Source organism: Typha angustifolia, chromosome 4 (assembly GCF_048772165.1).
Source record: "Typha angustifolia cultivar Huaian chromosome 4, ASM4877216v1, whole genome shotgun sequence".
Taxonomy (NCBI): domain Eukaryota; kingdom Viridiplantae; phylum Streptophyta; class Magnoliopsida; order Poales; family Typhaceae; genus Typha; species Typha angustifolia.
The window spans coordinates 9,703,422-9,715,988 of record NC_133242.1 but is presented as its reverse complement, the minus strand read 5'-3'; the positions used below and the strand labels follow the sequence as shown (position 1 = coordinate 9,715,988).

Genomic DNA, 12,567 nt, shown 5'->3' with positions numbered 1-12,567 from the left:
AATAGATTGGCGACATCAGAAATAAAATGTATTAATGCCAATTAAAAAGGAGGGAGAAAAGGTTTGGTTCTATAAATATCAGTTTGCTCTTTCTTTTCCATTGCAGTTCTAAAAGGACCATCCTAGAACATGTTGGCCGTAACAATATGATTTTAAAAGTTATAAGAAATTCGATTCAAAATAAGTAAATAAATTAAATAAATTTACAGATTACAGAATATAAAATCTGTATAGTCGAGTCTAGCGTTGTACATTATCTCCTTAAGACTAATTTGCCTTCCTCCGATTGCTTCTAGAATAGTGGATGTCGGTTTCTCAGGATACAACGACCGCCCTATACTCGAAAGGAAGTATTTATTCGAATGTCTTATCAAATTTTAATCGTGCTGTACTCTCTCTTTCAAATGCAGACTCAAGACTCGAATCAAAGTTGAAATGAATGAACCAAAATTCAGTGACTTACAAATGAAGATAGATAGCCTATTTATAGCAGTAAACAAGCATAGCGAAGGGATGCAAATGGAGGGTTAAATCTAGTCACAAATGGATGCAAATGGAGCGTTAAATCTGGTCACGAATGGATGCATCCTCTCAGGTCAAAATCGATTAACCGTTTTTAATGTGAAGAGATGCACAATTTCAGGATTAACTGCGCGAACCGAACTGAACCGAGTCGGGTCAGGGGGCGCGCACGTGTGAGATAAGTTGCATAGTTACCTTTACCCACAAAATAGATATCCCTTTTGGAGACCAAAGCTTATAAGAAGTTTGACATTTATATACCATACTAATATTTCTCAAATATCTAATATGGTAGTAAACTCACTTTTTTTTATTTTTATTGCTATGATACTTACTTTAGAGCAAATTTTTATTCACTTCTCTTCATAAATTCAAATAAGTGAACATATGACAATAAAGTATGTTTTGAGCTAAACTAATTTCATCGTTAATCCATTATTAATAACATGTAATCCCCACTTAAATTTAACTCAAAGTTAATATATATTCATGTTAAATACATGATACTTCCAACAGAACATTCATCCGAGATTCATTAGAAATAGCATAGAGGATTAGTTCATTGAAAGAAAAGTCTAATGTTAGCAGTATCAAAATATGTAAAATCCCCTAAATAATTATCAAAATGTGTAAAGTAGGAATTTATATTTATAATTATCACAAGCAAATCTACTTTTGAAAGAATATATTCATATCCACTAAGAGGCATTGGAAAAGGAAACATGATATTCAAGTTAAATGATTCATGCATTCTTGACATATATCCTCCAAAGAAAAAGAAAATCATTAATTGTCATAGTTGATGATACCAAGGATAAGGAGAAAGCAATTATCAAGAACTAAGACATGATATATATATATATATATATAATATATTTCCTTCAATAGTCCTGCAAGTTATTAAACTATTATACATTAAGCTGTGGACAAGATTTGAGAACCATATTACTCGACACTGAACGCACACTTTAAAAACAAATAAAGAAATGAAAGATTTGTATATAATACAATGCTTTTTAACGGAATTGTGGTTTACACCCTATATTTTCACTATTTGTAAATCGAGCCCTATGATGTAATGAATATAAGTAGAAAACACTCTCTGTTAGATTTAGACTAACATCATGAGAATATTATGTTAAGTAGAGATATTTTATTTCTAAAATGACTAAAATATATTTATTTCTAAAATAACTAAAATGTCATTAGTATGACTTGGTTGAGGATATTTTTGTAATCTTTTAGTATAGTTAACTTAATCCAGAGGTTTAGTTAAGTTGATCTAACAGCAGAGTATTTTCTGCACATATTCGCTAAATCATACGGTTTGATTGCAGGGTGTTTAGTTAAGTTTAACCAAGGAGTGTTTTAACTTAATCCAGAGGTTTAGTTAAGTTTAACTAACTGATCTAACAGCAAGTTGTTTTCTGTGCATATTCATTAAATCATACAGTTCGATTGTAAATAATGAAAATGTAGGGTGTAAATTATAATTTCGTAAAAAGACAGGATGTTATATACAAATGTTCCTAAATAAATAATTAAATTTCTAATGATCTCAAACAAGATATTCCCATTTCTTATTTGAATTAATGAGACACATATCAGGTATCTTAAGGTCTCCTTAAATCCTCAAAAGGCCAGGCTTCTTGTGTATGCATACCTTCATTTATAATATGCTCATATTTTCACATGATTGGCTTTTATAAATAGTTTCCATTTAAATGCAAAGAAAAAAGTATGCAATTTAGTACCGGGCAACTTAACTCCGAGGTTTAGTTAAGTTTAACTAACCGATCGAACGGCAGGGCGCTTTCTGCACATATCCGTTAAATCATATGACTCGATTATAAATAGTAAAAATATAGGACGTAAATTATAATTTCGTTAAGAGACCGAGTGTTATACGCAAATTTTTCTAAATAAATAATTGGATTGCCAATGACCTCAAACAAGATATTCCCATTTTTATTTGAAATAATCAGACATATCAGGTACATAACAAGAGCATACCTTCATTCATAATATGCTCATATTTTCACATGACTGGCTTTTATAAATAATTTCCACTCTCCATTTACAATAAAGAAAAAAGTATGCAAAGAATGGATAAATCAATAGCAACCATAGTGATACAACTGAAACTAAACTGGCAAATTTAATAAGGATATTCATGTATTTTAGTATGCCAACACACAAACTAAACAGCCCCAAATCATATAGACCAACTGTTTATCAAACAAATGATCTTTATTTCTCAATCATTATATTTTTTAAGTGTATAAATACAAGCTGTTTGCAAACAAAGAGCTAGATTGGTAGTCCTAATCCTTAGGTCGCATTCATGCTCCCCTTTTTTCTACCACAATGATGTCATGCCGAGTAGATATACTTGTGGAAGTTAACTATAGAGCTAATCTTTTGAACAAGTTGGATAGTGTTGGTATTAGTTATCCGATAGGCATAAAAAGTCTTCCATAAGGATAACCTCAAACTTATCTGTGTCTATTCTTCAAATTCAAGGATATTACTTCTATGACAATTAACCGCTGTGCAAATACCCGAATGGGTGAAGGAAACAAAACCTTCGCTCCCAAATATCACATATAGAAATAGTAATGAAAACTAATGTGATATTTAGAAAAGAAAACTCCAATGAGGTGTTAATGGTGATAGAATATCACTAAACAAGTTCTAATCACCGAGTAAACACCTCAATGCAAGCAATCTTTAGAATGTAAGCAATAGAGGTAAGAGAGAGAGAGATAATATTTACGTAGTTCGACGATGTGTCTATATCCACGGGCGGATCAATCTTCTTTATTTTGCAAATTCCTTACTTACAAAGAGTTTAACAACTTTAATCACTTTCAATACAATGGTGGCTCAACTCTCATAAATGTTCTTCTAACTACCAAGCCCTAAAATACACTTTAGTATTTATAGGCAGATTCAGATTTGGGGTTTTCCGTGTCGTATTCGAACACCCTCGGGGGCGCATTCGAACGCGCCCAATAACAGTACAGCAGAACCAAAGGAGCGTTGAAACGTAGGAGGGGCCGTTCAAACACCTGCATCAAAGACAGCTCTCAGGTTAGGGATTGCGTTCGAATGCCTGCATCAAAGGCTGCTATCGGGTTGGGGTTTGCGTTCAAACGCGGCTGTGCCGTTCGAACGCCTGCATCATTGAGTCTCTGTCTGGAACCCGCATTCGAACGCTCCCAGGGCCCGTTCGGACTCACTGCCATAGAAATGCTAATACATACTAAAATTTACTTAAAACTGAATTTAAACCAATTTTTAATACAAACAATCTATTAGCTTGGTTTTGCATATCTACTTGATAGACACCTGAAATCTGTACACGTACAGCTCTCTTAGTTTGGCATTAACTATTATGGAGGTTTGACTTTCGAGAAGTCGTTATCTTTTCAGTAGTATTTGTATTGCGTAAGATGATTTAGACCTTAATATAAACTAGTCCCTCATTGCTAATTCTTGTTGTGAAATCTAGATGAAGGTTACATCAAGTTTGCTAAGGAATAGCTTTCTATTACTGGGTCATGAACTCATCGATGATTACAAGCATGGTATTAGTTGTACAATGTGAAACCAGAATAAGAGTTCATCCTGCAATTATTTAATCTTTTTTTATGCTACGTTACAATAAATACTATTAGATATACGAGTGGATAAGGTGCTTCTATGGAGAATTATTCCATCCACGTATTATCAATGACGTTATTCGAAGAATTAGATCGAGAAGTATTGTAGTTAAGCATTACCTACAAGTTACTTCTAGGAAACTAATGGTGGAATGGACAAAAGGTAAGATCCATGATCTTTGGCATACTAAGATGATGTTAACTGACTAACTCTTATGTTATCTAGTTCTTTTTTATCATATTAATTAACAAACTGTAATCCTTTTCTTCTCCTATTCATAGATTCTTTGTTATGGCAAAAGGTTTTCATGAACTATATTCAGAGCATTTCAACAATTAATTAAAAGTAGGCCTCATTTACTGGGCATTTCTTTTTTCTTCTCATTTGCTGATCAGATGACAATGTCTCTAAATAATAAACTCAGAACAAAATCTATTCCTAGGAAGAGGAAGATATCTTCAATAGAAACTGCAGCAATTATTGTCACACTATTCATGAAAGAGATAGGATTTTTATTTTTTTCCTCTGAAGGATTATTGTCTTCTTGATAAGCATCTTTGCATTCTGATTTACTTAGTCAAGCCTGAAATATATATCTAACAACTACAAGTCATGATAATATCTCATTACCTTTTGTGACAGACATTGTAAGTTAATTGAATTTTATCTTCTCTTTCTCTTGCATGCATCTAAGGAAGAAGAGCTTGACTTCAAGGAATAAGATTTAGACTTTGCTACTCTAGGGGAAAAGAAATCATAACCTGATGATATGATATGATATACCAAAGTATATCAGAATATATATATCAAGCTTACGGATAACAAGAACAGCTTGTATTCTTGCATCACTGGAGATTCTGAAGTGTGAAACTTTATTATAAGCATCTCATGAAAAGAAGATGCTGTATTAATACCTCAAGTTCTTAACTGGAATGATCTGAGATTGCTTTCAGTGGCGCCTGTCAATCACGTAATTTGCTTGCATATCTTGCAAGAAATTTCTTTAATTTGCTCACATTTTCCTGTTAGTCATGCATTCAAAAATTGAAATCAAGTTTCAAACTGACAATTTCCTTAGTATATATTTTCTGTCTTTTTCGACGGTGCGGGTTGATCTATCTGAGATGTCGGTTCGAGCATGCAGTTGAATACAAGCAAATCTATCTATCAATGTATCCTATATGAGTTGTTGCTCAAGTTCTTTTGAGTCAATAACTCTAATGCAAAGTCATATTAGCCAACTGCAATTCAATGCAGTCTAATTGACTAATGTTCATGGATAGCATAATAATATAACTAACATCAGAATTAAGAAGCAGTTCCAGTTGACATCTTGTTAATATTCTCATAAAACTTATACGTTTGCATGCTAAATATCTCACGGGAAGTCAAAACCGACATCGAAAAAGTTTTCTCTTTTTTTTTCCAATTAAATTAGTAGATTTATCTTATTATCCCCCTTCAAATTGAAGAGTTTTTAAACCAACCATCCTATTCATATTACAAGGTCAAGATAGCTAGAGATGATCCAATTATTTTGGATAATGCAAGTTGGCCTTTTACCTGCTCAAATCTAGATATCTATAAAAAAGTTGCCATGAATAATAATCATAATAACAATTATTATTATATATTAAATTTGGCCCACCTCTAGTTGCTCCTAAAGAGAATGAGGAGCATTAATTAAAGGAAGAGAACAATAAGTTGGAGGCAACTACTTAGCCATGGTTGCAAGTACTTTAACCATTTCCTCACGTATATGGTTAAAATAATAAATCACAATATCTTTTTGATGTGTTAGAACATCTTACTAGTTATGTATATTTACAAAGACATTGTTCATTAAAGAATACATCTAAATATATAAGTTTTGAATCTATTTACCTAGGTTAATGATATCTTCTATTCATATAAATTCCAATATTAAAATATGTTCATCATGTTAGTATTTTGTTCTTATTAAATTAACAAACACTTAAAAACATTATTATTCTCTCCATTGCATGCAAAAGTATGATCTAAGGAAGCCATTAATCACCCTCTTCCAAAAGAAATAAGGAAAGAAAAAATAATAATAATAATATTATGATAGAAGGTGGTGATGAACAGGCCAAAGTTGTCTAAATGAACCACACTCTAGGTCAACTCCTCAAAGCTTCACATGGAAGTTGATCCTCCAAAATATTCTATTTGAATAATAGCAAGGTCAATCTTTGCTTTGATGGAGTTAAAAATATACAAAAATGTTTAATTAAATAGAGAAAGAATTACATGATACCTCTAAAAGAAAACCCAAAAAATAAATTTCCTAATTCTTTTTTTCTATCAAGTAAACAAAACAAAACAAAACAAAAAGGTCTAAAAATATTAAAGTAATATAAACAATTAACTAAATAAAAAGGCCTCCATTTTCTATGCTCTTCTCCAAAGATAATGGTGGCACGTCCAATGTGCCTTCTAAATATTCAATTAATTCTTTTCCCTCATTTTTTAGCAGTTGGCATTGGCCAACAACTTATTAGCCAAATGGCATATAGTTAACTCTTTATATATATATATATATATATCCAACCCTCCCCAAATGATGGATTAAAAGCATCACATCCCACTTTGCTACCTAAAGCTTATCAAATGGTGCAACACACTCAAAGAGAGAGAGAGAGAGAGAGAGATCAAAGTATGTGAATAATAGACAGAAGAGAATACAAAGCAAAAGAATCCTTCTAGCATTTATTTCTCTCCATTCCTAATTTACAACACCTAAATTAACAACAAGTCCATGAAATATAGATATCTCAAAGAGAGAAATAAGGATAGAAAGACTCCAAAAACCTCCACAAAAAATATAAAAGAAAATTTAAGACTAAGGTCGTCTCACTGCTACTCCGCCGCCTCCGGTATGCTTTGCAGCGCCGGCTTCCAGTTTTGTTCCCGGTGATGGCGGCTGGCCTCACCCATGCTCACGAGATCCTCGACGACCTTTTGGATCGGCTGTTCCTTCCCCTCCGCTCGTCTCAGTATCTCCTCCAGCTGCTTCTTTGTAATCTTGATCTTGATCACCTCCGTCGAGCCTCCTCCTCCTCCTACCTTCTTCTGCTCACGACTTCGACCACTCTCGAATGACTCCCCATCGCCGCCGCCGTCGTCGTCGTCAGCCCACGACACGGGACGTCGGAAGCCGAAGCAGCTCCCCATCTTCCTCCTTTTCTGATCAAAAGTATCAAAAATCTTTCTAAATTCCGCTCCTCTTGAAACAAAATTCCAATGTTAGAGAGAGAGAGAGGGATTAAGATCGAACGTGAGCAATGCGTAGGTGTATTTATAGAGAGAGGAGAGATGCCACGTCGGATGCCCTTCTGGTTAGTCCTGTGCCGTTGGAGACCGAACCGACGGCTGCGATCGACTGGGAGTCGAAGGGAAGTTTTTGAGCCGTTGAGCGACGATACATTCGTGTGAACGTGGCGATTCTGGGAGAATCTTTGGTTTCTAATGTTTTGATTAGCTTAAGGACGTGGTTAATTAACTACTTAATTACTCTTAGCGGGTAAAATTGCCCTCATTGGTTTGGATAAATTACAACTTACCCATATATATATATATTTATTTATTTATAACTCGAAAAACTTATATAATTATAAATAACTTATGTCACCGATAACTTATTTATAAAAGTAATATATTTCTACTTAGAAATTTTAACCCGTTTAATAAAATGCTAACTCGACCCGATTATAAGTGTTCGCACATAAATTCAAAGCAATATTCTTGATTAGGCTCAATGATGGGAGTTAATCTACTATTAGGGGATGAGTGCCTTTCACTAAGCCTAGCTAGGAGAAACCACATCATAATTCTTGTAGAAAGTTTATGTGGATGTTAATTACTTTGGGAAAGAATTATTGTCTTCCTAGGATTGCATAGAAAGTCTCTATTCAATTGAAGGATTAAATTTCGTGTGTCTCTCTCCCTCTTCAAAGAGAAGTTTCTATTATTCTAGATAGTCAACCCCCCCAAGAAAACATAGTTGACTTTTATTCTTTTTTATGAACATGATCATGTTAAAATTATGTAACATATTTCTTTGCATAAAATTGTCATTCAAAATAGTTTTAAAACTATGTAATATTATCCGATATCATAATAACGCATTAAATTTTAAGAAAGAATGTTGTTTTAGTAATATTATTAATATGATGTTCGTTAAAAAAAATTCCAACGATTATTGTAATATTTTAAAGAATATAGTGATAATTATAATATTTTAATGCAGAAGAATACATTATCTAAGGGAATAACTTCAATTTGAAGAAATATCATGAAGAAGAAGTTTTGAACAACTATGGAAAATAAATCTAGAGGTTTTCATTAAAATTCGAGTTTAATTTTGATTCTTAGATTCTTTGTTTGAGTTAGTATACATCTTAGCATTTCATTAGATAACCAAAGTCTAGATCTATGACTCTTAGGTTTGAGTTCTAAGAGAAAGTAATAAATCAAATACTAATCTTGACAAGATTTAGTGTAGTAACTTATAAGACACTTTATTTGATGAGGAATTAGTTATATGTGAACTAACCTAACCGTTGCTTAGTTGGTACCAACTATTTCTCTTTTACGTTGTCCCATCAGTATATTTAATAAGCACTAAATAGTAGAAAGAGCAAACTTGAGAGAAAGAAAAAAAAAACAATCCCCATCTACAAAGGAAATCGAGAATAAACCTGACTTACAAAAATAAAAATCAAGTGGCTTTTTGGTGCAAAAATAATCCCCACTCTCGCCTTACTCTGCTAGTGGCTTTGCCCGAGTGATTTGGCAAGGAGAGGCATGGGTAGAGGATGGCTCCGTCACTTGCTTTCCCTAACTTGGAATATGGTAGTCGGCGACTGTTGTGATGGGTGTTGGGTAGGTGAGGTGTATGGATGGGAGACCAACAAGCTATAGAGCTTTGATGAGATTTTTGTCTGTCATATTTGCACTACGTCGGTGCACTACAAAATCATTAGCTCGTGGTATGGTGCATGTGCTCCTTCCTCTCCCTGCTATGGAGGCACTTGCTGTAAGTTGGCATTGAAAAAGTTCATTAGCCTTCGTTAGTGTTCTTATTTCTCCCGCCGTTTAGTGTTTCACATGGATGTACATCTTTAACTGTTGAATCACAGCGAAGTTATAGAATGATTTTAAATCTTTGTGCCTATAAATCTATAGTTATATTTCTTTGTTGTATTTTATTTGTGTGCCGTTGGCTTGCTAATTTGCTTTTCGCAATGGTGCTTTTTATTAGGACATTATTATAAGCTATACTTAAAATCTAAGTTTCTTTTCATTTCATATAAATCTTTACCATTATCATTGTGTTACTTAAAGTGACTTGTTGTATATAAGAACAAGTTATGAACTACTACAAGCCAAGATATTCCCTTTTAAAGAATTCAAGATTTCAAATCTTATATCATAATTGGTTATCGGTTAGATATTTTTTCGTTAAAAATGCATTAATTAAAGAGCGATTAGAAAGACCTGTATAACAAAAAAAAAGATTAAGATATAAAATAAAAATAGTAACAGCAAAATAAAAAAAAAAGAAAGAAAAATAAACAACAACAAAATAGAAGAAGATGAAGAAAAAGATGATACAAACCATTTCTCTTTTACACTGTCCCATCAACATATTTAATTAGCACTAAATGACAGAAGAGCAAACTTAAAAGAAAAGAAACAATCCCCATCTACAAAGGAAATGGAAAATAGATCTGACTCACAAAAATAAAAATCAAGTAGCTTTTTAGTGCAAAAAAACCTTTAGTCAAAAGGAACAAAAAAAAAATAAAAGCCGAAGAGGAGAGCCCGACTAGCGGGCTGCCCTAACGTAACGGCCCGTAAAAGAATGACTCTAAGCTAGTTCAACCCTAACCTTCAATAGGGTGGGCTCAACCTGGGCTAGGCCCTAAGCCCCAATGGGCCCCCATTTAATGAGAGAGAGAAAGAGAGAGAGGTGATGTTATTGTATATGACACTCCTCTCTCTCTCTAGCTTTCCATTTGTAAAATAGAGGAGAGGAAAACAAACAAGAGTAACTTTAGGCAATATAACTGCACTAATGACATTATATATATATATATATCAATTAACTTTTTGGTAGGCTGTTTATAAAGTAATACAATCACAACACACACAGATTAATGACATGGTAGGGTGTAAATAAAAGTATCAATTTAAATATTATTTCAAAACGAAATCTAATTTAAGTTGCTGACTTAAACTTGAATTGACTCATGAATAGTCTAACACTTCATAAATTTTAAGTCAAATTCTATTTTTTTTTTAAAAAAAGAAGAAGAATAATTATAAAAGTGAATCTGAATTATAAATGTAAAATGTTAAATAATAATTATGACATAGCATCTAACAAGGATAGTAAAGAAGAACCCACAAGTCCACAAGCTAAAGCCCCAATCATGAAGGTACTCTCACTATAATACAAACACAAGTGGCCCCACAGATTTAATCAAGTCAGGTGGTCCCAAAATGGACTTGGTCCCATCCCCCAATACACTCCAACTATAGAAATGGATACAAAATTGAACGTTAGGATTCAATTTTTGCATTAATTTTTTTTAATTTTTTACTATTTTAGATCGATCAATGTACTTGTTGCAGAGTTATGAGCCTCACAAAGGACTGGCGTGGATTTATTATTATTGCTGCAACCCGTATAATACTCGATCCAAAGAAATGTAGGAAACCAGCGGATCCTATGCAGCGTTAGGCTGCAGGAGGAGCTCGCCCAGTCGGCTCCTGATTTATGCGTCGTAGCAAATTCCCGCATCCAGCCGTGCAGGCGGTGCGGCCTCAGAGGAGCGGTACCGATCACCGCCTTTTGTTTCCGGCACCGGTCGCTCTCGTGCCACGCTGGCCCACGGAGGGGTGGGCCACGGGGGACACGTGCCGGCCGGCGAGTGGCCTAGGAGGAGCCGTCGCGGGGCCATCCGGTTGCCATGTATAGTAACCCGACCACGTGGGCAGTGGGGCCCGCGGGTCGGATCGAAATCGGCGAGTCAAACTCACCCCCTAGGGTGGGGGCAGGGGGGCCCACCCCCGCGCTGACGTCAGGAGGCTCAGATGCGGGATTCGAAATGAAACCCAAATGTCGAGCGAAATGAAAATCCTACGGTGGGCTTATAAATCCCGGGACGCCGTCTCTTCCCGCAGCCCTATGAGCTGCGATCTCCTCCGGTAGACCGTAGTAGCCTTACTTCCTTTTTCTTTTTCTTTTCTAGTTCCAGCGATCCCAGTCGGATAGATAGATTCCCCGTCCGACACGCCGGCTTAAATTACGGCCAGGCGATCGCCGATGGCGAAGGGGAGCAGGTACGCCGCGGATCGCCTCCTCGGCACGCACGGCTACGGCGGCGGCGGCCACGTTCCCGGCACCGACTTCCTCGAACTCGCGGAGGAGGAGGTCTGGGACTCGGCCCACCGCGCCGCCCCCGGCCGTGCCCCGCGCTGCCACCCGCCGCCGGCCTGCTACTCCCCCTCCCCCTCGCCGTCCCAGCCGGCTGACGGGCGGCACGCGGCGTCCTCGGCGCCGGTGCGGGTACCGGAGTGGGGCCGGGTCGAGCCGGGCGAATCCGACGCCGACCGGGCTCGGGTGGAGTGGGTCCCGCCGCACGAGTACTTGGCGAGGGAGCACGCGAGCGTGGTCGAAGGGGCGGGTCGGACCCTGAAGGGCCGGGACGTGATCCGGGTCCGGGACGCGGTCTGGAGCCAGACCGGGTTCTTCGGCTGAACCCGACCCGGTTCAATTTGGATTCTTAATTCTAGATTTTATTCCAACCCAATTTAAAAAAGAAAAAATTAAAAAAAAAAAGAGAGGATGGAATTTATTTATATTAATTGTTTATTATTAAAATTGTACAGCTACTACGATTTCTCCTCATGATGGATTATATAATAATATAATCACAATAATTATTGTGGGTTTTTAACCAGCTTTGCATGTAATTAAAATTGATGAGATTTGAATTCAAATCTCTAAATTCTAATTAGAATAATATTAAAATTATATAACTTATCTCAGCTACTGGAAGTACTAAAAATTCTCCGTAACGTAGACTTGCATGGAGCGAAAACAAAAATTGTAGGCTGTCTTGTGGTGAGAAACCCAATGGATGGTTTACAACCAATGTTACAAGAAGTTGCTACATTCTTAGTTCATTTATTTATTTATTTATTGGTTGGTTAGGTTCTCATAACATAGGCTTTTTATTTATCATTTTGTATGATTTTCTTAGTAATTGACTCAAAGTATAGGTTATAGGCTAGACAGCGAGGCTAATTTTAATATGTTAAATAATTATGCCTTCTTGTCAACTAGTT

General features: G+C 35.7%; 1 protein-coding gene across 1 annotated transcript; it reads left to right on the top strand.

Annotated features, from left to right (window-relative positions):
• Positions 1–11,410: 11,410 nt before the first annotated feature.
• LOC140759367 (protein S40-6-like) lies at positions 11,411–12,175 on the top strand. The gene has a single exon (XM_073095910.1). The coding sequence runs from the start codon at positions 11,543–11,545 to the stop codon at positions 11,975–11,977; it is 435 nt and encodes a 144-aa protein (XP_072952011.1). The 5' UTR covers positions 11,411–11,542; the 3' UTR covers positions 11,978–12,175.
• The last annotated feature ends 392 nt before the right edge of the window (positions 12,176–12,567 follow it).

What these genes read in the sequence shown, in the direction of transcription:
- LOC140759367 (XM_073095910.1), top strand. Translation starts at nt 11,543, where the DNA reads ATGGCGAAGGGGAGCAGGTACGCCGCGGATCGCCTCCTCGGCACGCAC.